This window comes from Bombus bifarius, unplaced genomic scaffold, assembly GCF_011952205.1.
Source record: "Bombus bifarius isolate JDL3187 unplaced genomic scaffold, Bbif_JDL3187 scf7180000008176, whole genome shotgun sequence".
NCBI lineage: Eukaryota > Metazoa > Arthropoda > Insecta > Hymenoptera > Apidae > Bombus > Bombus bifarius.
In genome coordinates this window covers 153717-178896 of record NW_022884493.1, presented here as the reverse complement: position 1 = coordinate 178896, position 25180 = coordinate 153717, and the positions used below count along the sequence as shown (strand labels likewise).

Below are 25180 nucleotides of genomic sequence, written 5' to 3'. Positions count from 1 at the left end.
CGATAATATCGCATGTGATACAAAAATATTCTGTACCTCGTGGGCGGTGGGACTTCGTGTCTCACGTTCTGAATTACCGACCTAGAAAAAAATCAGAGTGTTTCTTACGCCCTCTACGATTTGTTAGTCAATGACTTAGTCACAGACGTTATACTATACTCGGTAATATCGGAAATGACGTTAAAATGGTAAGAGAACTCGGTATTCAAGACGTGAAGCAGAAAAATGTGTTCTGTATGTCCTGTATGCGTCTTGCTGTGTACTTACATATATATAGTTAATTTTGAATATAAGACTGTGTTAGTATTTTACTTGTATCGAGATCACGTTAACGAGTAGAAGTTTAGAAGATTACTGTCTTGATGCTTGGTATGGCACCCAGATTGAATAAAGTATTATAAGTAAGTTTGTTGTCAAAAATTCTATATAGGGTTTGGCAAGGCGCCGGCGCCGCTCTATAAATAGTGCGTACAACGCCAACCGCCGGTCGCGGCTCATGAACAAAGTAAAAGGACTGCCAGCCATCGTTTGTGCACGACGAGATAGTATTGTAGCTGATTGTAGTTAACGGTGGGTCATTTCTGCGTTTTGTGCCATCTACCCGCGAAGATAGATTTATTGGTTCGCTGCATCGTATACCAATCAATTCGATAAGTTTGCGCGTCAAATTTGTTAGAGGGTAAACTATGTATCTCTGTACCATATCAAAGAGTTGCTAATATTGTCGTCAAAAATTATTGGCAAAAGTCATTAAATTCGGCTGTATGTAGGGTGTTTTCTACTTTTTAAAGACGCTACAATAGCACGAGTGTTGACTGGACGATATGCAGCATGTTCGTTGACGCAATGGCACACATTAAGATGTGACTTTATTCGTGATCGCGTCAGCTGATCGACAACCTATCGAGTAAATTAGGTGATTATGTAAATTCTAGTTTTGAATAGCCGTACTCGTGTCCTGCAAAACGTTATCGGGCACCTATGTACCTCTGTGTGACACAATATTTGCGAATTAACCGGCTAGTTCTCCACCTGCCTACAAGAAAAACTAATTATACTATCCGTGACGAAAGATTACTAACTATACAACCCTTTCCACCAGGCACACGAGCACTTTTCAAATCTATATGGGGACCTTGATGGAGATTTATTTGCCTGTCCGTTGGATAAAACTGACTTATGCTTAACGAAAATCGTGGATCGAGTGTTTAATACTTTAATGTTTACAGTTTGAAATGAACCGGGAAAAGTGTCAGAGAGAGGTAATTTATTAAATGGCCTATATATACAATTAACGTTAATATGATTTTCGTACTATGAATTATCTTTTTTCTATAATAATTGATTGTAATATTAATATAATTATTTGTCTATATATTACTAAGCACAATGAGAATAATATCGATTAAAAGAACAATTTATTTGTGAAATTTGTGTCGTAATGTAGAAGTTTTTACTTATCCTTTCGAATACGTGTATTTAAAAATTAATTAGAGGTTCCATTTTACAAGGAATACGACGTATATTTTTAAGCGAGAGACCAAGGATATCGAGTTACATGGCGCGTGAAACCTTGTTTCATTTTATAACCATGGAATATTTATTTTTACGCGACAATTCGCGCGTAAACGTACGTATGCCGTGTCGACGATTCGGTAGGCACATCGCGCTTGTTTTAAATTTATACTACTTGCCATTCTTTAAAAGAATACAATATGTATGCTCGCAAGTAATACACATAGTAGTGTGTGCTGTAGTAATACATTTACAATTAGACTAATAATAATTCAGGTAAAAAGATGTATGTATATATATGTATATATATGTATATATATGTATATATATGTATGCTGTGGGATTTGATTGAATTTTGATCGAAATAATTACGCGAAATTGTTGTAGCAATGAGATAGAAAATATTACATAGTAAAATTTAGTCAAAAATTTATCTAGTTCATAATATAACGAGTACTCGTTCTTAGCTTACGTATCATCGTCCAATCGTAGTCCAACTTCGCACTTATACATAGATAGTTTCAAATCGGTGAATCAGTGATCGTAGGCTAGCTATAAACAAAGAATTTCTTCTGAAACTTTATATTTACTTTTCACGTAATGTTATGCGGTAGCATGACTGCAAAGATTAGTATTACGTATGTTAAGTCCTTTAACATAAAATACAATGTGATTAGAAACACGATCGAGAATATAGATAAATACAGTATCGAAGCGACGTCGTCTGGCTTACGACTGATTATTACCGATTATTTCTTTCACTCTTTTTCGACTTACATACTCGACGCGTCGTTGGACCGGATACCGTGATATTTGATGTTTAGATCGGCGATTAGAATGGCTCTAGTAATGTTACCCTGTGACTTACCATGGTGGCCTGCCGTCGTAAAGCAACTGGACCGGGCGGCTGCTGCCAGGAATTCCGAAGATCTCGTGGAAGCGATGCAAAGACTACACGACATGTGCAAGTAAGTATGTCGTCACTACAGCTATTTAAATGAATATCACGCATACGCGAATTTCGATTAACCGGTAACGCGAATATATATGTATGATATGCATATCGAATCGATTTGATTGCTCCGTCTCGCGGAGATATTAACGAACTCGATTTTTTTGCTACATGCTGTTATAAAGATACGAGGAACAGTGCATACTGAAAAGGTATCTGATCAAAAATATTTCTAAATATCCATAAAAGATGTACCCAAATGCTCTTAAGTATACAACGCCTATCTGTACAAAAATCACCCATGTTTTAAATGTTTTTTTGTACTGTAATTGTTACGTGTTTTTATAAGTTTTCCAGCCAGCTTTAACGAGTTACCCTAAGCTATTTCGTATTTATTTTACAGCATAAGTCTTGATCCTGAAGAGGACGTACAGGATCCTGAATTATTTTCCGGATTGGCGACATTTCTTGATACCGATCTCGATTTCACCGAACGGGATCAAATCTTTATAAATACGATACCACGAATAGTAGAAAGAGCGAAAGCTCTAAGATCTTGTAAACCTCCGCAAGGTTTACACTTTAGTCTTCAGCAGCAAGGTAATTTGTAATAAATTTCATTTAATTTAATGTCGAGCGATTGACAATAATATAATAATGTAATAAATATCCTGGATAAGACGAAACGAGATATTTTTTGTCTACGTTGTAGGAGATTGCGTGGAGTACAGTTATGCCTTCATTTCATCTTTAATCGCGAACGCGTTCTTCTCCACATACCCAAAAAGAACCGCAAAGACGCACCCAACTTTACGGGACTTCAATTTCACAAATTTCTTCAAACATCTTCATAAGTAAGGATCAAGCTCAAGAAATTGAGTAAAAAGTATTTAATGTTAAGGATGCTTTCAGCAAAGCACAGGATAAAAGGTCAATATGAAACGTAAATGTAATTCTGTGTTATTTTTTTTTTAGTAACGGGCAAAAAGCAAAACTGAGAAGCATATTTCGCTACTACGACTACCTTGATACTGAAAACGCTTTAGATGGAAAATTAATAATTTCTAGACAGGTACTGTATGCTATACTTTCGATGCTATAGTCTTATCAAAATCTCGTGACATCGAAATGAACATCAAATTTTTAGGTAATGATATCAAAACAGTGGTTAACTATTGAGGACTGGTTAGAGAGCACTGTTCCTTTATGTCCGCTGATGATACGCCACGAGGGTCGTTTAGACAGAGTGGAACCAGAAGCTAAAGTACTGCGAGTTTGCTTTGCGAGTGCGAAATTTGGTGGCGGTGTACTTGATGGTGATGTTACGCAAGAAACCGTACATGTAAATAATTAAAGGCGTGAGAAAAATAATTTCCATCTGGATTAATCGTAGCTTTCTAAAAGAAAAAAAGAGAGACCGAAAAAACTAAACAATAGAGATTGTTTTCGAAATAAAAAGCAACGATTATAGTTATTAATTTAATTCTTAGATAGCAACGCATCCCGAAATGCTCGTGGCAATATTGTCTGTCGAGGGTTTAGAAGACAACGAAGTTTTAATAGTCGAAGGAGTTAGGCATTTATCTAGAATAAATGATCCTCGCAACAGAGCCATATTTGAAGCTCTGCCAAAACCAAATATCGTTAGTATACTATTATCATTTTTCTCAATTTTTCTTTTTACTATCGATATGTTTTCATTTACGCTATTTCTTTGTTATTTTTGCACAGGTAACGGTATGCTGTATCGATCCTGAAGATTATTCACGATTACCTTTGTCACAATTCGAAGAAGATAATATATTACGAGAAATGAATAAATCTTTACTTGGATTCCGACAAAGACATATTCCAAGTAGCCCAACTGATCCTGTAAAGTCAGAATCAGATATAGACGTTACAGTTGCATCTCGGAGATTATCACCGATCGGAGAAAGTTTTAGTAGCACTCCTCCAGAAATAGAAGGGGATGATAAAATATTATCAACAAATAACGGTACCAAAGGAGATACGATAACAAAACCATTATCGAAGATAATTAATAATCACGCAGAATTATAATTCGTATCTGTTTTTAGATAAATCTGTGTTATGTGAACACAAGTATGATATTTTCACAGAAGTTCGTAGCAAACCAAATGGTAAATCCATAAGATCACCTAGTCCCCATAAAGTGTACAATGATACTAGTTATACAAACAAAAGAAATCGGTTTATCGTTCTTGGATCCAGCGGCGAAGTTTTGCCAGTTACACGAAAGTCACTTGGCCAAATGTCGGTTTACAGTAGTTGTAATAGTCAAAGTACAGACAGCTTCCATAGCGCGAAAGATACTATAGATGAAGATTTGGGTATGTATGTAATATTTTTAATCAATCGCCTATATTACAAAACGCGGAATTTATATATTATTATTTGTTGCAATAAAGAGGAAGAAGAACAGAAATTAAGTAAACGCTACAGCACTCAATTGGATACCCCAGAACGAAGAGGAACTTTCGCTCAACGATTAAGAGACGCATTAAAACGAGAAACTACAGCTACTGGAGCTGCTTCGTTGAATACTTCGTTTGGAGAGAGTAGCTATGCAGTAGGAATAAGCGTATCTGGAAGTCACGTTTGCGATCAAGATATTAAGTAAGACAATTTATTTAAATACGCACACTGTACCATAATTAAAAATTTATTTTATCTATATAAAATTATATAGAGTAAAAAGAGGAGGTTCAAGGGGTTTTGTTTTACGAGATGAAACGGTGGATGAAGATTTTTTGAAGGAATCTTTGGAAGCTGAACAAAAATGGTTAGGTAGATTTCGGCAAAATCAACCTATGCTACAAAGAAGAGACACAAGTGCAAGTAGTAGGTACAGTTTCAGCACTGAATACAATTCTGGCAAGTATCACACTGAACATTTTATAGATAATATACTTTAATCAGCTTTTAAATATAATGTAAGGAAACTGACTTATTTTCTTATGTTAAGATTTTTGTTCGGAACTCGAAGAAGTTTACGAACAACTGGCGAAGTGGTTAGAAGACCCTATAACAGCAGATGAGTCTCGTGAATTAGACGCGAGAGATAGAGCAGTAGTTCAATTCGCAGGCTCATTATTAAAAAGAGCTCTTAGTGAATCGTTTGCTGGTGTTCCAGTTCAAGAGGGCGAGCCGCAACCTTTCATTGATTCTACCGACGTAAATCAAAGCCATAAGTTAGCTTTGGCTGTGAGAAGTTTGAGTTTAGAGCTAGCCCGTCAAAAAAATAGGAGGCAACAATCAGTAAGAAACAAGATGCTTTCCTTTCCTTCAGTCAAAATTACTTGATCTTTGAACGAAACAATAATATTGCAAACATACATCTATTAAAATGGATTATTAATGATTCCATAGATTATACATTTTTTTATTTTAAATTATTGTATCGATGAAGAATGAGAGACAAACTGAAGACTATTGCTATGTTAAATAACGTTTTATACATAGCCAAATCTCATCAGTTCATTACGCTATACAGGTGTCTGTGTCTGAAGATGTAGAATATTCTGAAGATGCTTTAAGTAATCATACTATGTCAAAAGAGGTAAAGGATATTCAACGTAAAAAGCTTAGAACGGTAACATTTACGTCTGAAGTTTTTCAAACTTTGGTTGATGACGAAACTACCGTGTATCTATCTAATCCTGTTTCTTTAAGTACATCTGGATCTGTGAAAGGGATAAACACAGCACAATCTTTCAATATCAGAAATGACAAAATTGCGCAACAATTCGAATCGAGTATAACATGTAACGTGAGCAAATTTATGTTACAAATATATTAATATAAATATAATGCATGTAATGATATCACCAATTAATTATCTTTTACTATGATAACGATAAATGCCTTTTAAACTTAGTTACTTATTGCATGATGAATTACAAGTATATACTTCTCTATCTGGCTTAAAATATTTTTTAATTGTATTCCCAATAACTAATGATTTGTCTCTCATTCTATCTGATAACGTCTTCAATGTCTCTTACTCGTAGATTAATATAGTATAACTTTTATATTAATATAAAATATGATATAACTTGTTGTGCATTTTATAATAACATTGTCCAAGATTTTATAGTTTTATGTGGTTTGAATTACGTTTATATAAAAATGACAAATAATTTTGAATTTACTAAAATAATCTTTTAGATACCAAGAGATGGTAGTCCACAAACAGGTGGATTATTACCTGTTGCTACAGGCAACTGGGGTTGTGGATCCCGTTTAAGGGGTGACCCACAATTGAAGCTTGTTATTCAATGGCTTGCTGCTTCCTTGGCAGGAGTACCAAAATTAATATATTATACTACAGGAAATCCCAGTTTGTCTAAGGTAACAAATACAACACTAATCATATATAACATTTCCATACACAATTCCATTTGTTTTATCACTTTGGATTTGACATTTCAGTTAGATACTGTGAGTAGAGTTCTTATGGACAGACATTGGTCAGTCGGCGATTTAGCCGCAGCAACATTAAGATTTGCGTTACACATTATTGATGAAAGAACAGAAGGAAGAAATACTCTTTTTGAGGAGATAATTGGTATGGATAAACCAAGTCCTTAGCCCGATTTAATGCTGTCTGTTTTGGTAGACATACTTGCTACCATGATCGAAGACAGCTTATTAAATACTTGAAGGTAATATCAAAACAGTACAACAAACGAGTGTGTGTCTTTTGCAATTCGTGAAAGTAAAATGTACTTCAGAAATTATTTGTGAGATATCTCGCAATCAAAAGAATTTTAGTTTTTTAACATTTGTATGAATCAGAAAGAAACATGAATTTTCGTGGTTAAAATGTTTCATATCAATACAATATCAAACAAATTCGCACAACTTAATGTACAAAAATAACAGTTGTAAATTCTGTACTTTTTAGAGAATATATTATATATTGTACAGGTAACATCAAATATCGTTAGTGCAATATAAATTAAATATTATAAGTAACTAACACAGTTATTTGATGAAATCGTGAACAGACATTTGTCCTAATTCAATAGAGATCTAGTCATATGAAAAAGAAGTCAATTCTGTTTTATGTTAACATAAAGTATGTAACTGGATAACAGTTACCTGCAATAATTAACGAGGCACAATTTATTATACTATATATTTTGTACAGTATAATATTTATAAGTCGTTATATAATGTCAAGTAAAGATATATGTAATAATCATATAGATTTTTAGATAAAGACTTCTAGTCGTATTTTATAGGCCGCTTTTTTATATTGAATAGAATTTATACGAAATAAATTACATTAACGATACAAATTGAGTATATAAGGAGAGAGTAATGTGGCCTCTGAGAACATAAATCACGTATATATATAAACTTATGTACGTATGTATGTATGTATGTATGTATGTATGTATATATATATACTACGAGATGTCTTCCACTACTACAAAAAAATGAAAACAAGAAAGGAAAAAGCGCGCAACTATATCTGTATCAACCATTTGTACATTCTCGATGTACGTTTTGTTTTAAATAATATCATGTAGAATGTGTTTCAAAATTCTTTGTATGTATATTGTATATTAAAAAAGAAGTACGAAGCATGTATTAAAAAATTTATATTACAAAAGTAACATAGAATTTGATTATCCTTGCGAACTCAAACCAAGTATTGCAATATTTATTTCACTTTTATGTTTATTTTTAAGAGGTACAATATCTACTACAGCAATCAATTTACAAACCAATTAAATTTACTGTACTGAATTTCAAGAATATTCATTATAATTTATGGAGTAAAAAAGATACAAGTATAAAAACAATGAATCCTATTCACTTATCACAAGAAAAGGCTCCGCAATCGACGACCTACACCTTGTCTATCATACAAAATATTAAACTTATTAACAAATTGATTAATATTGTTGCAACCTTTTGTTATGATACCAAGATATGTCATAAGACCAAAGTCATTACATTGCTAAAAACACAAACAATATATTAAATATGTTGGCAAATTTTTTTCCTAATGACATTGTAACATATACTTACGTTATAAAAGTCAGCTTTGAATTTGGGATTATTTAAAACTGGTAATCTATGACCCAAAGAACAGGCTGCTCTTAAAACTTCATGATTCCCCTTTAATTCTCCATTTTGTACAGCTTGTACATATTTCAGAACTAGTTTTACTCTTGAATGTAACATTTTTATAGCACTATGTTGTGCAGTAAGATGTTCTGCAACTGTAACAAACAAATCACAGATTTAAATATTATTTTATTTTCAGTTACTTACATAATTATAAATTAACTAAATAGGCCTGAAATTACCCAATGAACTTTCTCCTTGATCATTGCTACACATTCTCGCTACATGATCCACTCCAATTCTTTCCGCTTCCTCTGTTGCCAATGTGTAAGTCAATGGAACAAACAACATTGTAGCTTCGCCATTTACCAAATCAATCACAGATTCATACATGGATACAGAGAGTTGCTGCAAGACATATTAAATACTTATTAAATAACATGCACGTACACATATAGCTAATAATAACAAATACATACATCAGTATTTTTTGGTCTTGGATCAAGTTTCAATAACACAGGGCTTTCGTTAATTTCACAAAGTTGTTTATGTACTGTAATGTCTCTTTCATTTGGCATATCACCTGTAGTATACCACCCAAGAAAATCCATTTCACTAAACACTTGTTTAAATTGTTCTTCCTTAGTATTATAATAATCTCTATCAATTATAACATCATCTTTAATACATGTAAACATTAATTCAAAAGAATTCATAATTTCTATATTACGTCCTTTTTGCTTGCCAATTAGTGCTCCATATACTAAAATATTAAAATTATGAAAAATATGATCTAACGAAAGAACAACGAAAAATGATACAAAATATATACCTAGTTGATCTGTCCCTTCTTGAGCACGAAGCCTAGTCCAATGTTCGCTAACATTCATTATAACAAGAGGATGAAGACTGATAGAAACAGAGCCAACAGTTCCAGAAGATGCCATTACTTTGATAGCACTAGGAGGATTTGTTGATGTGATATTAGTTTTTCCAGAATTATCCTCGTCAACTTCCATCGGTGTATCCGTTGAAGCCGCTGCGTTATTTTCCTCAACCTCCATAGCTTTTAATATCTATTTCTATTTGTCTGTATAATATATATGTTAAATAGAATTGTTAGTCAATATTTCATGAAATATACTACGTACAGATTTTGTTACAATACCCAATTTCTTAATAAAACGAAGCAGTTCCTTGTGATATTCCAATAGATATTTTTAAATAATATCCTTTATTTAAGTAATATCAACCGTGTAATCAAAACGTCTAATTTGATCGTGTGTTCCTTCGCTATTATGTTTAACTATATATTCAACATTGTCAAATTTAGACGTGCATATATAACTAGATAATGCACGTAATACACTAGAAAATATATTGTTTTGATATAAATTGTAAATTATTATAAATCTATTGCAAATCTGGAATTAGTAATCATGCTCTCGTACTCTACCAGAAGTTGCATAAAAAATACACTAGGGTGACAAAGTTGACAAACCATCTAGTACCTAGCTATATATGTATACTACCGAATAGACTGGAACATTTTTGAAAGGAAATAATTAAGAATTATTAAAATGGTTAATTGTATTACTAATACAGGTATATATGTGTGTATGTGTGAAAATAACTGCGAAAATATATCAAAATGTTCAAACAAATATAGACATAGAAGTATCCAATGATTAAATCCAATGAAAAGACAGAACGGAAATTGGCGATTTCTAAACTAGCCAATATAAAACAGATAGTATTGTACTTCAAGCAATCATGTTTTTGTGAATGCGATGCGCAGCACAAATGTTATATTGCATAATTTTGTCGTTTGTTTACTCTTGTTTATTTTAAATTAATTATATTATTGAGGTTAATGGATAGTAGTAAATCTTCGGTATAGGATATTCCTTCAACTTTAAGTAAGTATGTACATTAATTAAACAATTCATGAGACGAAATTTTAGGTTAGACGGAATGGATCTCGGTTGATAAAGGGCGCAGTTGATTACAAATGTCCAAAAATTTGCGATCTTTCTTGTTGAAACTGTAAGACGATTTGGGACCGAAATATATTTATTTTACTTCAAGTGCCACTTCTTTTTTTCCTTTAATTACATTTATAATTTTGATAGTCACAAAACAAATCAACTGTACTCTAATTAAATTTATAGAAGAAAGAAAAGAGGAAACATCTGTAATGATTGCATTACAATTTTTAGTCTAATATTTAAGGATAAAGAAGTATTATGCAGAATTAAAGCTATTGAGTGCTTTTATACAGAACTTGATTGTACTGTTAATATTTCTGTACAATGGAAAAGTTAGTAGGAGTTCATCAATTGAAAGAATTACTTAAAAATTTCCCAAGAAACATAAAGTTTTGCTTTGCATATGGATCTGCTGCATTCAAACAATTAAACAATCAGTCTAACAATATGGTGGATCTTATATTTGTTGTTCGCAATGTAAATCAATGGCATGCTGAAAATTTGAAACTTAATCCTAAACATTACGCTCAACCATTGAGATTTTTTGGACATAAAGCAATTACTAATGTACAAGAAAAATGGGGTGCTAAAATATATTATAATACATTAGTTCAAATGTCAGAAGGATATATTGTCAAATATGGTGTAATTTCTGAAATTTCACTAATAGAAGATCTGTTAGATTGGACCGATATATATTTAGCAGGAAGGTTACATAAGCCAGTTAAAATACTCGTGGAACCAAATGAATATTCTCAATTACCTACAGCTCTCGTACAAAATTTACATTCAGCTGTACATACAGCATTATTATTACTTCCACAGCATTTTACGGAAGTTGACTTTTATAAAAAAATTGCTGGTTTATCCTACAACGGTGATTTTCGAATGACTTTTGGTGAGAATAAAGAAAAAGTTAATAACATTGTTCTACCTCAGCTGACATACTTCAAGCAATTATATAGTCCAATTTTACAACATTTTGAAAATTATGTTGATATTCCAAAGTCTGAGAAAATGGCTGTTACCTGTCATCAAGATGCAAGTCCTACAGCAAAAATACATCATCTGAATCAGTTACCTAGAATACCACAAGTTAAACTTGTCCGAGCATGGTCTCAAGGTCCTAGATCAAAGGATACTGAAGATTGTTTACGAGCAATTGCTTATGATCCTGATTGTGGTGAAATATTAGAGGAATGCTTGAAAGAAATTGTATGGAGATCCAGTGTTACCCAAAGTTTAAAAGGGATTATAACTGCTGGATTTATGAAATCTGTTCAGTACAGTGTAGCAAAAGTAATGAAGATGTTACAAACAAATTCACAGATAACATCCCTTTCAAAACTAGAGTCAAATCAAAGTAAAGTCAAAAGCATAGTGGAAGGTGTGAAGAACCAAGCACAATCAAAGGAAACAGCCAAGCGCATGGAGTAGTAATTACATTTATTTTACTCATACTTTAATTCTGTCATATGTACTATGTTTCATACGAATGTATTTGAAATAAAGTTCTCATCTAGTTAAATTGTAATTATTTTTCCTGGGTATTATCGTTCACATAATGTATAGTCGTGTCATGAAATATTTTTATGAGCTAGTTAGAATAATTAAGAGTTAAGAATTAAAATTAATCTCTGTTACATATATATGTATATGGTGTTATCTGTTTATATTAAAAATATATGTGTATTTCTTTTATGTACATGTAAAAAATTAAATTTCTGCTACTTTCAGCAAGTAACTAATTATGACTACGATGGATTCTGACTCGGAGAGTCAGGACAGTGATGAAGGACGACGATTTCGTTTTGAAGCCACCCGTAAAGATAATGTGCAAGTAGATGTAAAATCAGGAAAGTCAGAACAGGAATTTTGCTATAGTGACATAGAATACAAAGACAAAAAAGACAAATCTAAACATGATTGTAATAGAGAACATAGATTTTCAAAAGAATTAAACATTGATAATAAAGACCTCAAATATTCTACTAAATACACAAAACATTCTGTCGAGTCAAGGAACTCAAGACGCGAAGATAATAAAGATTATAAAAGTGTAAGAGATGTCAGTTCGGATACTAAAAGTACTTCGTTATCCTCAAAGCATAAAACAAAAGACCCAAAACGACACAAAAATCGAGATCGAAACGAACATCGAAGCGACAGATCTCAAGAACGATGTCGTAGCAGAAATGAAAATGATAGATCTCAAAATGACAAGCATAGAAGTAAATCTAACGAAAAATATAAGCATCATATTTGCGATAAAAGTCGTGATAAAAGTTATCAATCATATAAAGTAAGATCTGAAGATCACGGTAAGTTTCGAGGAGAGTCTGAAAGATACATACATAAAAGGATGCAGGCAAAAGAAGATGAAGGGCAACGCTTAGAAGCATACTCCTCACCCAAAAATATAGGGCAGGGTCATAGCGGTAATGAATCACTAATGAAACGAGATTTTTCAGTGGAGAGTCAAGGATATAAGGAGGAATTAAATTTATCTGAATTTGATATCCTGTCGGAAACGGATGAAAATATGTCTGATAGTTCGGAAATAAGAAACAGGAACTCACTATCACGACAACATAATAAGAAGTCGAAAAAAAGAAATTTGAGCAATGAATATGATAATTCACCGAAAAAGCACGTGATACGAATCGAATCCATGGAAGGATCGCAAAAGGTAAATGCAAGGAAGAATGATATGTTGTATGGTTCCAGCAATAATAATTCTGGTGCCATTTCAGATTCCTCATTAGGTACTACGTCGCCTATACTGACGGAATCAAGGAAAGATACAGTTGATTTAAATAGTAAGGAAGAAAATTTGAATTTTACTGAGCAAACTTCCTTGCATCTTAATAATTACGACTCTGTAAAAGTAACAGATGTCCATTCATCTCATATGTATGCTGAGAAATCTACGACATATGGACCGGCTTTGCCGCCGCAGTTAATAACTAATTCCCCCACTAGTATGGAATCAAATACAGATGTACATTTTATAGGACCTTGTTTACCAAAATATGATGCACAGAATATAAATGAAAGAATTGAAAAAGACACACTAAATAGTATTAATCGAGATAATATAATGCAAAACGATTCGGATGTTGTCTTTGGTCCAGCATTACCACCACATTTATTAAAGCAGAAATGTAATGATGAAACAAATACAAAAACCATAGGCCCTACTCTTCCAAATACCATAGAGTCGTTTAATAATAATGAAGTAGATCAAATAGAATCTGAAGACGAAGACGGCATAGGTCCATTGCCGGTTAATCATCCAGCGTTAGAGAGTAACTATGTACATAGACAATTGGAACAAAGAGCGCAGCTAATTAAAAGTGAACAAAAGGACGAGGTAAAATAAATCATATTTCGATATTTACAATATTCAAAGACAACAATATAATGAATAACATTTTAGGATTATAGTATGGTGAATCAACGGGAAGAATGGATGATCGAGTTACCTCCGACTCAGATCAATAATTTAGGATTAACAGCACGAAAATTTCGAATGAAAACAGGTCCAGATATGTCTGATAGGTCGTGCTGGACAGATACTCCAGCAAAGAAAGCTGAGAAACGGAAACAACGAGTAAATACGATATAATATTTAGTAGAGTAGAGAATTATTTCAATACATTAAAGTTGTCAATATTTTATTATTTTAGGAAGAAGAAAAACTGTACAATGTTCAAACATCAATTCGAGAGTTATTTGATGAAAGTAATGAAACTGAATGTCGGAAAAATAAGAAATGTGAAAAGTCACTTTTAGAAATACATCAAAACCAGCTTCAGGAAAAAAAGCGGGTATACGTTTATTACATACTTTGTTTTCAGATATTTTGATCTCTCGATAAATGAAACTTTAGTAAATAAAATATATATTTTAGAAAGAAGAGAAAAAGGCAAGATCAACTGAGCAGGTACTTAGAAGACCATTTGACAGGGATATTGACTTACAAGTTAATCGATTTGATCAAGCTCAGAAGAATGCTATCATTAATAAAGCACAACGTTTGGATGAAAGATTTTCTCGTGGAAAGTTTTAATGAAATCAGAGTAATGTTTCACTTCATTATTAAAATCTGATAGAAAATAACGAACTTGGTGCAATGTATAAATTTGTAATTTGTTTCAGTATAAGCGATTTTGCTGATGAGTGCCTTCACCTTATATGTGTGTATGTGTATGTATATATGTGTATATATATATACACACATTTTTATTTATAATGGAATAACACTTTGATACAAGCCGAAATTTCTGATTTTCCATAATGACCTTTCTTTTTAATATATTCAGTATATTACCATTGTAATAGTTAATTACTTTTTTTATAAATGATGATAATTATGCTGAAATAGTAAAAATATAGTCTTTTCGAAGTCACTCAGGCAAAATATGTTATATACTATGATGTAAATTCAATTAATTATTCCTTAAGTATTAAAAAACCAGATTACATATAAATAATGTTTTTTTAATTGTCTTTATAAATGATAAAGTCGAATTTCAGTTTTGCTATGTATTACACTTGTTGAATCATATATTTTGTAAATGATCGTTCTTCACACTTGTGATGTGCACATGTGCTAATAATTTCTTAACATAAAATATAAGTAACTTAGAAAAGTACGAGATTATAAATACATAGACATAAATTTTACATCCGAAAACAGAAAAGTATCTTCCCTTGTTTGATTTTACTGAGTAATCAGTCTTTTCTGTGATTATTTAAGTACACTGGCGTTGTAGATGTTTTATCTAATGTAAACAGTTGTAATTGTACTAATTATATTAATTGTAAGTATGTATACTTTAAATATACTTTTTACGAAAATCATGTCATATGTTTAATTTGTTTAATGAACTAAAATAAAAATAATATTAAAAATATTAACATCAGTTTTATAATTGATTATAAGAATAACAAATTTAATTGAGTACTACATACATACTTTAGATTAGATTAGAGAATAAAATATCTCAAATAAATATTAGCATTCCTTTAATGATTAGGATATGAAAATAACGAATCGGAAGTTTAAATAAGTAAAGTTTAATCTGTAGGTTAGTTTTATAAAGAATATTAGTCGTATGACATAAAAATCGATGTGTTATAAGCTGACATTTAATTGAATTTAAATTTAGCGCTTGCAACGCGTGGACGTGTACACAGGCAAACACAGCGATGAATATGTTCGTCATGGCTCTATCAGATAGTTCCACAAGAAAATAGAGGAAAAAGTATATGTATGTATCTGTATGACATCCGCGTGACTCCACTCCAGTGATCAAGTTACGTACAGTTTCTTCTTTTTTTAAATAGAGAAATTGTATAGATGGTTTTTGTGTTATGTACATGCGACTGGTCGAATCGCTTTTATCGAAGTAATTATGAATAAGCACGAATGAGCAATTCGTTTACAAAGCTGGGCCTTTGACATTTGCTTACAAATTTTACTCAATAGATTAATCAACTTCGCAGTCGACCTAATGTCGTCGTAAAGATTTTACGTTTTTATCAGTGAACAATATTCACGACGTTTTACGATATCCTTATAACCTCAAATTTTTGGAAGAAAGATTCAAGAAGGTGCAAATGAAATGCGATGTGTAAACGATATGTATCTTATTGCATACCCATAATATCTACGATATTACATCTGTGAATGGATGGTTTGCATGTACGTGCACTTTACGAACCGATTGAACGTTCCCTGCGTGCCGTACATAACGCAGTTTCCTGGATGAAAAAAATAGAGGAATACTAGTATGTATCGAAATTATCTATGTATTTATATTTGAGCGTTCTACTAGCAAGAAAAATTATAGGGTTAAATTTTCATACATATGTATCTCACCGTTTGTCACGTATCTATTTACTTGTGTATATTGTTTTTATTCATATGAATTATTATATCTAGTATTTTACTGTATCCAGTATAACTTGGAGAAATTCAATTATCATATCCTATGATCATGCTAACCGTTCCTCGATATATTACATCGAAATTACGGATGTGCGTCGCACATTAAATGCACAATCTTTTTTCTCATACCAGCAAAAGAATAACATTTATATTTTCTGCTTACGGGTCGTTTATTTAGTAATTAATCAATAATTAATCGTTTACAACATACATATATTGTTAGAAGGGAACGTTATAATTCACACGATATTAGGTACTTTGTATGTGTCTGATTCCTTAATTTCGCTCATTAATTACGTAAAATAAATGGAAATTACTCCACGAAATGCGAATTAACTTCTTTGTTATTGCACGGAAAGCTAATTATTACTTAATGATATAACAATATTTAGCATATCTACTAGTAAATCTACTAATAATCAATCCTTTTAAAGATAAAAGGTCTTCATTACTATAAAATATGTGACTTATCGCTAAGAAATATGTATTGGGAAAAAAGATTCACATTGAAAACTAATGTTGTTTTTAATCGAAATATTTGAATACAAGTTCACAAGCTTCACTGTAAAAATTATAAAATTGTATAATTTATTAATTGCAATTTTATGATGATATGTAAGATACATAAATAAAAAGTAAACAACAATGTAAATAAACAGTCTGAAACTATTATAATCATTTTGGCAGGCTAGCGTTATTTTGTTCATTGCGATGGATACATTAGTATCTTGGGATTAAATACAATATATAATGAAGTCCTTAATCAAATTCTTGATAGAGTATTAAAATTAACAAGATAGTGGATACACACTTCTGATACTTTAAAAGATGAAACAGTGTTGCTTAAGCCACCAACTTCAGTTGTGGCTTACATTTCTTGTCTTTTGTGTGATGTGCAGCAGAGCAGATATTTTAGTATTTTCTGCAGCTGCAAGGCATCAAATTGAAGAAGAATTTAGAGACATACCTGCAAGATTTGGAGGTTTAATACCATCTGAAGGGATTAAGGTATTTTAACATACAATCATATATGATGCTTCTATGATCTTTCCTGTTATGTTATACACATTGGAAAAAATATCGCAGTATTTATACAGATATGTATAAAATATAAAATATTATCTATGGGATATCATTATGTTAATAGTTTTGATAGTTTATAAAAAAATAAAATAATAAACAAATACAAATTAGAAACGAAATAAATACTTTGATTTACGGGAAACTTTTTGTTAGGGGATGGTTGTGTATGCAGAACCACCTACAGCATGTCATGAAATACAGGGCCCTCCCAATATTACTAATTATAATGGTAATTGGGTAATTTTAATTGCTCGCTATAACTGTAGTTTTGAAAGAAAAATACGAATGGCACAGAAAGCAGGATATGACGCTGTAATTATACATAATGTGAACAGCAACAAATTAGGTAATTATTTTCATTATAAAAAATATACATATATAATAATCATCATTGGAAATATTTGTATAATAATATTCCAGTATTGAGAGGGGGAAATTATAAATATATACTTTGTTACAGAACCAATGCAAGCTAGAGATCCTGTAGGAATATTAATACCATCTGTATTTGTTAGCGAGATCACAGGATTGATTATTAAGGAAAATTATTTATACGATGAATTGTATTTTGTACTAATTAATGATGATACTCCATTTAATATAACACACTTGCTCTTACCTTTTGCTATTGTTGTTGGGATATGTTTTCTAGTCATGGTTATCTTTATGGTGAGCACATCCTAAGCATATCATATATTAAACAATGTCTAAATTATTGTGGTAAGTGTTTTCAGCAAATAACTATATTTAAAACATTTTTTTGTAAATTACAGATTGTTAGATGTATTAAAGATAGAAGAAGGCAACGAAGGCATAGGTTACCTAATTCAAGTTTGAAAAAGATTCCTACGCATAAATATACAAAAGGCGATCCATATGAAACATGTGCCATCTGTTTAGATGATTACGCAGAAGGTGAAAAATTAAGAGTTTTGCCTTGTGCACATGGTTAGTATGTGTTTAGTGCAGTTAAACACATTGTTTAGTACATGAAATGTTTTATAGTTAATATTATTTGTATCTTGAATAATAACGTATCATTTATTTCCAGCTTATCATACAAAATGTATTGACCCTTGGCTGACAAAAAATCGTAGGGTTTGTCCTGTTTGTAAACGAAAAGTTTTTGCGGCGGATGAGCAAGTTGTTACTGACGAAAGTGATTCGGATGCCGATGACACGACACCTTTGATTCGTGAAGGTCATCAAGGTATGAAAAAAATCTTTATTTTTCCATATTAAAAAATTCAATTACAGAATTACTTGTATCGTATGATAAGTTATATTCTACTAAATTGGAAATATTTTATTAGGAACTCAAGGTGGAACATTTTCACGACAGAGGGAGAATCCTTTTAGTCGCGCTAGAAGGCCGGAAACAAGGCAGCGCGATATGATCCATTCAAGCAGTAGTTCTGATTCTGAAGAATTGTTTGATACTCCAGATGATGAATCTAGTATAAGTGCTGGAGAACCATCTAGTGGAACGGTTTTCAGAGCGTTTGACATTCATAGCATCAATGGTAAGAATTATTTTTATACATCATTTAAATGTGGTTTTTATTAATCCTCCCATTGCAGCTTAACATGATTCGTTATTCATTAGTACCTACATAGTTTGTTATATGGTTATAGTGTTCCCTAGCACTGTGAGGGTTAATAAACAAAGTAGTGAAAAAAAGAAAATAGCAACTTTAATCATTTAATTAGGTGAGTTGCCGGACTTAGAGTGTTCTGTGAGCAGTACTAAACCACACACGGTGAATTTATATACTGATGCTGAAGGGTTGCCAGCCCCTGTTGCTCAAATAATAAATCGCAATAGACGACCCGTAGCGAATTCACAAATTTGTGAAATTGGATCTGTTGTACCAATTGAAAATGAAGCTACAAATATTACTGACACTGATTATGAAGAGACCGATATTCACGTATAAAGTTCGATTGCATCTATTCTTTTATCACATGTCTATGTCTTGGATAAAATTGGTATGTTCTTTTAAGGTGTTACAAAATTTGATATAGATCACTAAAATAATCGTAACTATGAAAAAATGGAAAATTTTGAATGCTTCAAGAACTTTACCTTTTATTTAAAAGAACTAAAATTATCTCCACTTGTAACTCGGTCAACTAAATGGTTTGCATTAACGTGCATGTTCTGTAAACTTATTTCATTTGTCTAGCATTCTCACCATTCATCAACCATTTTTTCTACATCGTGTATTTTATATCAAGGTAAGAGAAAATTTCTTCTTCAAAACGATCTGCCATTGTTTTAATAGTAAGAATAATTGTTACCCTATTAATTTGTTTTAACTAAAACTCATTTTAAATATATGAAAATAGTTTAATAGCGTTAAGACTGCAAATTATTTTTTTAGGCATATGTCTATGTAATTTAATCTTTCAGATATATCTGTTAGTCGTTTAAAAAATATTCGTATAGAAACAGTTTACCCAAAATTATTATAATCAGTCCACTTGAAATATTCACTTATTTTATTCAAAGTTTTGATCAACATCGTTAAAATTACTAATGTTTATTTACAGTTTTATATTTACAATTATGGCCTAGATATTTTATCTTTGCACTCAGCTATCGATTAATATATCTACATTTATCATTTTCTTTATCAGTTACCATGATATATACATAATTTTCTTTGATAGACGAATAGATATACTTTTAGTTATTTTATAAACATTAAATGATGATTATTGGCGATATACATATATACATATAATGAGAGAAAAAATATTTTTTAATGATATGATGCGCAACATGAGTTTGTAAATATTATTTGTTATTGTATATACATACATACATATATATATATATACATATATAGGTTAAGAGACCAAAAATAGAATTTTCTTCAATGTGCAGAACATATAAGATATAACTAAATACAATAAAATTCTAATACGAAATATTTGTTTGTTAAACACCTTTGATAGAGAGTAATGGTACATCTGTAATATCTTTTTCTAAAATGACGTAATAAAATGTAATTGAATGTTTTTGTCATGACGTTTTCTGTATAGGTTCTGTAAACTTTTATATATATATATATATATATATATATATATATAGACAGATAGAAAGGGGAGCTTTCAGCCATTTCCTAATAACGTGATAAAATTATCTGAAATTAAACTGCGTACCGATATTAGAAAAGCATATTATCTAAAGAAAATACGATTACGGAATTACGGAAATTAGGAAATGATTACTGTGATTCGATTGGTGTTTAAATAAAGTCTTTTGGGAGAAAGGAAAGTTGTATAAAATTGTGTAAATAGCCGGTATGTGTGAACTTATTATCCGTGCGCGCGCTCGTATGTATGTATGTATGTATGTATGTTTGTTGCATGCATGTATGTATGTATGTATGTATGTATGAGTGTATGTATGTATGTATGTATATATATATGTATATTTTACAATATCAAAGAATGAATTTTTACTTGATCATTATGATGTCTAAATCGAAAGATTGGGCTTGCTATCGTCTTATTGTTTAACGCTAGATGTATTATTCGGATAAAAATAAAAAGATATTTATATTTTGTGTTCTACTGTATGTAGTTTTTCTATCGCTATCGAGATAAAGTAATTTATTTAAATAAATAGAGGGAGGAATCGTGTTTCATAGTACATTCAAAATACATACTGGTTCATTGTGTTAATTGTTCGTATAGAAACATGTTACTGTTGTCCGATAAATTTTAGGTCCGACATAAAATAAGGAAAAGAGTAGGAAATTGCATTTCGCGAAAAAAGGAAACAAAGTGTGTATAATTTCATGGAAGATTGTTTTGATACAAGAGAATAAAGAAGAGGTGGGAGACTAAAATGACTAGAATAGGAAAGAGGATGGTGGTGGAGGAGTAGGAGGAGAAGAAGAAGGTAGGTACAGAGAGGTGATAATGTAGGAAAGTTTTGCGGTTGTACAGGGGGAAGAGGTTCTAACAGCGTTCTGTTGAGAAAGAGCGAGTGGCCGCACGTGACGACACAATGCCATTTGAATTGGCCTCCTTGTTAGAAAATCGGCCAGAGACGGTCACGATGACGAGGAAAGATCGTGCTCTGTTCTTCGTAGCTTCGGCCTCTTCAACCTTCCGAATAGCTTCATCCTCTCCACCTTCGCTATCGCAGCAACCCCGATTTCTTCCTCCACCTCTGAATCTTTCTTATTCATCCTCTTGATCTTTCCTCTTCTGTTACCCATACCTTTCGACATCCCTTTTTCTACCTCTTGCTGCTTTTTCATATGCGGTGATCACAAAATCGAGCACGTCCGATGCTAATAACCAGTCAGATTCCGACACGTACACACGTAATTGTAATTTTTTTATTTTTTTCTAGTTATTTCAAAACAGTTTCTCGACGATATGGATGTGTCACATTAGCGACCGAAAATTAAGTAATCGAACGTTTCTATCAATTTCCTCGTATCGCAACCATTGGTATATCATTCAGAACGTGTTACAAAAATCTGTATGTATTGTTAGATAACGTTTGTAACGCGACGCAATTTGTCGGCGATTCATCGCTGTAATCGCATCCGCATATTCAAGGAAGATATTATAGCTGTTACATAATGTTTAACGCGATGAATGAAAATTAATGATTTAGTACGGATACAAAATTATTATGGAACAAGTAATTTTTGCCGAGTGTTCTATCTTATCGCAATCGATAAATCTTCGTTCTCGAGGCGATTTATAAAAATAGAATTTTGCCGTTGCGCGAGGATCGAGGAAGATAAAGAAAACGAATTCTAACAACTTGACCTTACGTTTACCTGCGTCGTGTTTTTATACGTTCTATCTGTTAATAGCGTTTAATGTCCGTAACTGACACCGGATCGACATGCTAAGTGTTGTCGGAGGAAGGAAAGTGGTGGAGAAAGAATTGAAGATACAAATCTGAATATTCAAAGAATATACTTTTTAAAATTCAACTCACGATATTAGACAAAGGAAATGATATTGCGATAATTAGTGCACATGATACGAGCGGATCAAGATACGAGATCAATGATGATCGTACCGCGTGTATATTTAAGCGTGTACATACATATTCCTTGCCAATGATCAGATGTCATTGCGATCGAAGTTAGCTCGAAAGAATATAGATAACCGCACGTTTTCATGAGCACTAAAATGCCGGAGTCTATTCTGCGAGGTATTTATCAGCGTTGCGTGATCACGTTTTTGAAGTTTTTATTTCCGATGGCTATCTGGCTATCGTAAACATTTGCAAGGATTTTCTATCGCTATCGCTATCTTTCCGCTATCGTCAGGACACGAAGGACAAGTAAAAATTTTCATGCGCGCAGGAAACGACGTACAAATTTTAGGATATACTTGAACGAAAATCATCTTAAGATTGAGAATGCTCTTGACGTACGACAATGTGACACGATACACGTGCAAATTCTACGAGACCGATAAATTCTCTACCGTAGCCGGTATGATTCTAAATTAAAGCGTAAAATACCGATGGCAAACCATAGGTGAGTTGGTACACCCGTGAGACTCTGACTAAGAGTCCGGCTCTTATCTCTCCAACTTTCTGAAATTTCGTTCGTTCGTATCGGTGTCTCGATCGTATAGACTTTGACGGTTGACTTAACCTACGACCGTGCTATATCGCGAAGGATATACAACAATGTATAATTTAGAGATTACCACCACAACGCGAATTGCTCCAGTAATAATCGAACGGGCTAGTCGTTCGCGTGACTAACCCGTTGCTGTTGCTGCAGCTGCTCGCGAATTATCGATTCGCGAATATTTCCCTTCGTCCGTGGTCATGCGCGGTAATACTGCCGACCTAACTTTCAAACAGGGAGAGCGAATAAGTACGAGAGAGAGGGGGACAGCGGAGAAGGGCGACGGAGAGAGAAGGATCTGCTGCGAAACGTCCTTGGTAGGATACGCCTTCTCGTGTATGCGTATATCCGTGCGCAAGAAAACGTGGTCGCTCTGGATGCTAACGCGGTACATGCGCTTTGCGCCTTCAATGCTGCATCGTCCACAGATATATTTCGAACATCACGGTTGCATCTACGGCGATACGTCCTTAGACGTTGACGATCTTCTCAATTCCGTAAATATCGATGTTACTCTCTCCGACAAAGATAAGTATCAGACGATCGTCGTTTAAACGAACGCACGATTGCGTCGCATCTTGGAAACGCAGCCATTTATCGAGATACGATCAGTCCTCGAAAACGGACGATCCCTTACGTTCAACGAACGAAGCGATTGAGCATCGTACGAGCAGGGCAAGCGGCGGAGGGGGAAGGTGGGAGACAGGAGATACGAACGTCTTTCGCGAACACGATCCCAAGCAATTAGAATTACGTTTCTATCGGATCTGTTACGACAGTAGGTCAACGAATAAAGGAGGCGCGACATCGAATCCGAGGATATCTTAATCCGACGCTTTTTTCAGACGCTCGACCTCGCGTCGGTCCCGACCACGGTATCTCCGTTGTCCGGGAATTTCGGATATAGCGCGAACGCGTACGATTACAGGAATCTATCGAACGTGGAAGAAGGAAGGAAAGGAGCTCGGAAATGCCGAACGAGACGGTAATTACGGAAAAGAGAGAAAAATATGGAGCGGAAATAGGCGAACGGTGACGAGGAAAGGTAATTGTTGCTTTCTCTGAAAATGAAGGAGCATCTCGGTGGAAATTGTTCGAAGGCCGAGAGATCGAGTTAAAGTTCCGAGTGAGAGTGAGAGAAAGAGAGAGAGAGAGAGAGAGAGAGAGAGAGAGAAAGAAGGACGGGGGAAAGAAGAGAAATAGAAGTCGGAGACGGTAACGATAGACGTTGGTAGTAGAAACGATAGAAGCGACGCACTGCGTGGGGCAGAAGGCAACCGGCAACGTGTGTACCGTTGTTTTTAGTCGAGAGACGGAAAAATACGGGATAAAGGGGTGAAGAGGTGGAAAATCGGCGGTAGGGGATCGTGAAAACTGCGTAACGGGGAGGGAGGAAGCTGGAGGAGCCGAAAAGCGAGTTAGGGGAATAGCGAGAGTAGAGGAAGGGGTACGAAAGAGAGAGACGGACAAACGCGAAGCTGATGGCAAGGCAAGGCAAGGGCACCGTGTTGGGTGGCCGAGGTAGGGGAACAGAGCGAAGGGTAGAATCGAGGCGTAGGGAAACAGGCATCAGGGTGGAAATGGTTGGAGCTCCCCTGGACGAGAGCGATAAAAAGAAAGATGGCGGATCACGGGACACTTTTCTATTCCGTAAACAGTATGCAGAACGCACGGCGTGCAGATCAACCGATGCCGATCTGGTTCGGTAAACGGTGATGGTGTTTAAGCGATCGATGTTTATTCGCAGGCTACCGATATCGATGGTTTTTCGACGACGTACCATCCCGTGGTTAATTTTCTTTCGCGAGTAATAGCCGTGGACGTGGACAGCGAGCGAGAGGCAACGTAGCTGATATTCCCAGAGGAATATATAGGAAAGGAGGATAGGGGTGAAAGGAGCCGAGATAGAGGCGCGCGCAAGAGATCCACCCGAGATTACAACTGGTAGGAATACGTGTAT

The 25180-nt window shown here is 33.5% G+C and overlaps 5 protein-coding genes across 18 annotated transcripts; 4 read left to right on the top strand and 1 right to left on the bottom strand.

The window, feature by feature from the left end:
- The first annotated feature begins 262 nt into the window (after nucleotides 1-262).
- On the top strand, nucleotides 263-8054 carry LOC117209334. 8 transcript variants are annotated; one of them, XM_033451260.1, is made up of 18 exons: nucleotides 427-916; nucleotides 1103-1262; nucleotides 1512-1630; nucleotides 2340-2483; nucleotides 2653-2679; nucleotides 2871-3067; nucleotides 3180-3321; nucleotides 3443-3539; nucleotides 3615-3809; nucleotides 3958-4110; nucleotides 4199-4463; nucleotides 4546-4818; nucleotides 4897-5104; nucleotides 5178-5362; nucleotides 5454-5746; nucleotides 5982-6257; nucleotides 6656-6838; nucleotides 6920-8054. In XM_033451260.1, the coding sequence occupies exons 4-18, from the start codon at nucleotides 2353-2355 to the stop codon at nucleotides 7076-7078; spliced, it is 2784 nt and encodes a 927-aa protein (XP_033307151.1). In that variant the 5' UTR covers nucleotides 427-916; nucleotides 1103-1262; nucleotides 1512-1630; nucleotides 2340-2352; the 3' UTR covers nucleotides 7079-8054. The 8 variants fall into 8 exon arrangements, with proteins under 8 accessions (XP_033307153.1, XP_033307154.1, XP_033307151.1 ...); XM_033451261.1 differs by lacking the exon at nucleotides 1512-1630 and having other exon boundaries at nucleotides 428-570; nucleotides 792-916; XM_033451262.1 differs by lacking the exons at nucleotides 427-916; nucleotides 1512-1630 and adding an exon at nucleotides 263-401.
- A 26-nt stretch (nucleotides 8055-8080) lies between these two features.
- LOC117209338 (COP9 signalosome complex subunit 6) lies at nucleotides 8081-10121 on the bottom strand. Of its 2 annotated transcripts, none has more exons than XM_033451276.1 (6): nucleotides 9721-10121; nucleotides 9402-9659; nucleotides 9049-9332; nucleotides 8812-8977; nucleotides 8531-8724; nucleotides 8081-8459 (listed from the first exon to the last, which is right to left on the bottom strand). In XM_033451276.1, the coding sequence occupies exons 2-6, from the start codon at nucleotides 9631-9633 to the stop codon at nucleotides 8319-8321; spliced, it is 1017 nt and encodes a 338-aa protein (XP_033307167.1). In that variant the 5' UTR covers nucleotides 9634-9659; nucleotides 9721-10121; the 3' UTR covers nucleotides 8081-8318. The 2 variants fall into 2 exon arrangements, with proteins under 2 accessions (XP_033307167.1, XP_033307166.1); XM_033451275.1 differs by having other exon boundaries at nucleotides 9738-10115.
- A 60-nt stretch (nucleotides 10122-10181) lies between these two features.
- LOC117209336 lies at nucleotides 10182-15004 on the top strand. 5 transcript variants are annotated; one of them, XM_033451269.1, is made up of 6 exons: nucleotides 10182-10488; nucleotides 12295-13930; nucleotides 13997-14170; nucleotides 14247-14387; nucleotides 14471-14639; nucleotides 14719-15004. In XM_033451269.1, the coding sequence occupies exons 2-5, from the start codon at nucleotides 12308-12310 to the stop codon at nucleotides 14627-14629; spliced, it is 2097 nt and encodes a 698-aa protein (XP_033307160.1). In that variant the 5' UTR covers nucleotides 10182-10488; nucleotides 12295-12307; the 3' UTR covers nucleotides 14630-14639; nucleotides 14719-15004. The 5 variants fall into 5 exon arrangements, with proteins under 5 accessions (XP_033307160.1, XP_033307158.1, XP_033307159.1 ...); XM_033451267.1 differs by lacking the exon at nucleotides 14719-15004 and having other exon boundaries at nucleotides 14471-14653; XM_033451268.1 differs by lacking the exons at nucleotides 10182-10488; nucleotides 14719-15004 and adding an exon at nucleotides 11851-11990 and having other exon boundaries at nucleotides 14471-14653.
- On the top strand, nucleotides 10487-12085 carry LOC117209337 (phosphatidate cytidylyltransferase, mitochondrial). Its single transcript, XM_033451274.1, has one exon. It carries the CDS (start codon nucleotides 10882-10884, stop codon nucleotides 11992-11994), a length of 1113 nt encoding a protein of 370 aa, XP_033307165.1. The 5' UTR covers nucleotides 10487-10881; the 3' UTR covers nucleotides 11995-12085.
- Nucleotides 15005-15767: 763 nt separating the features above from the next.
- Nucleotides 15768-19959, top strand: LOC117209388 (E3 ubiquitin-protein ligase RNF13-like). 2 transcript variants are annotated; one of them, XM_033451384.1, is made up of 8 exons: nucleotides 15768-16353; nucleotides 17292-17521; nucleotides 17750-17942; nucleotides 18057-18265; nucleotides 18370-18544; nucleotides 18648-18806; nucleotides 18910-19119; nucleotides 19307-19959. In XM_033451384.1, exons 2-8 carry the CDS (start codon nucleotides 17342-17344, stop codon nucleotides 19531-19533), a joined length of 1353 nt encoding a protein of 450 aa, XP_033307275.1. In that variant the 5' UTR covers nucleotides 15768-16353; nucleotides 17292-17341; the 3' UTR covers nucleotides 19534-19959. The 2 variants fall into 2 exon arrangements, with proteins under 2 accessions (XP_033307275.1, XP_033307273.1); XM_033451382.1 differs by having other exon boundaries at nucleotides 17201-17521.
- The last annotated feature ends 5221 nt before the right edge of the window (nucleotides 19960-25180 follow it).

Bases quoted from the DNA above. Each gene is read 5' to 3' on its own strand.
- LOC117209388 (XM_033451384.1), top strand. From the start codon at position 17,342: ATGAAACAGTGTTGCTTAAGCCACCAACTTCAGTTGTGGCTTACATTT. The intron at 17,522-17,749 runs GTATTTTAACAT...ACTTTTTGTTAG, and splicing joins TACCATCTGAAGGGATTAAG to GGGATGGTTGTGTATGCAGA. The intron at 18,545-18,647 runs GTTAGTATGTGT...ATTTATTTCCAG, and splicing joins AGTTTTGCCTTGTGCACATG to CTTATCATACAAAATGTATT.
- LOC117209337 (XM_033451274.1), top strand. From the start codon at position 10,882: ATGGAAAAGTTAGTAGGAGTTCATCAATTGAAAGAATTACTTAAAAAT.
- LOC117209336 (XM_033451269.1), top strand. From the start codon at position 12,308: ATGACTACGATGGATTCTGACTCGGAGAGTCAGGACAGTGATGAAGGA. The intron at 13,931-13,996 runs GTAAAATAAATC...ATAACATTTTAG, and splicing joins AAAGTGAACAAAAGGACGAG to GATTATAGTATGGTGAATCA. The intron at 14,171-14,246 runs GTAAATACGATA...TTATTATTTTAG, and splicing joins CTGAGAAACGGAAACAACGA to GAAGAAGAAAAACTGTACAA.
- LOC117209334 (XM_033451262.1), top strand. From the start codon at position 2,353: ATGGCTCTAGTAATGTTACCCTGTGACTTACCATGGTGGCCTGCCGTC. The intron at 3,322-3,442 runs GTAAGGATCAAG...TTTTTTTTTTAG, and splicing joins TTCTTCAAACATCTTCATAA to TAACGGGCAAAAAGCAAAAC. The intron at 3,540-3,614 runs GTACTGTATGCT...TCAAATTTTTAG, and splicing joins AATTAATAATTTCTAGACAG to GTAATGATATCAAAACAGTG.
- LOC117209338 (XM_033451276.1), bottom strand. From the start codon at position 9,633: ATGGAGGTTGAGGAAAATAACGCAGCGGCTTCAACGGATACACCGATG. The intron at 8,978-9,048 runs GTATGTATTTGT...TATGTCTTGCAG, and splicing joins CAAGACCAAAAAATACTGAT to CAACTCTCTGTATCCATGTA. The intron at 8,460-8,530 runs GTAAGTATATGT...TTGTGTTTTTAG, and splicing joins TCAAAGCTGACTTTTATAAC to CAATGTAATGACTTTGGTCT.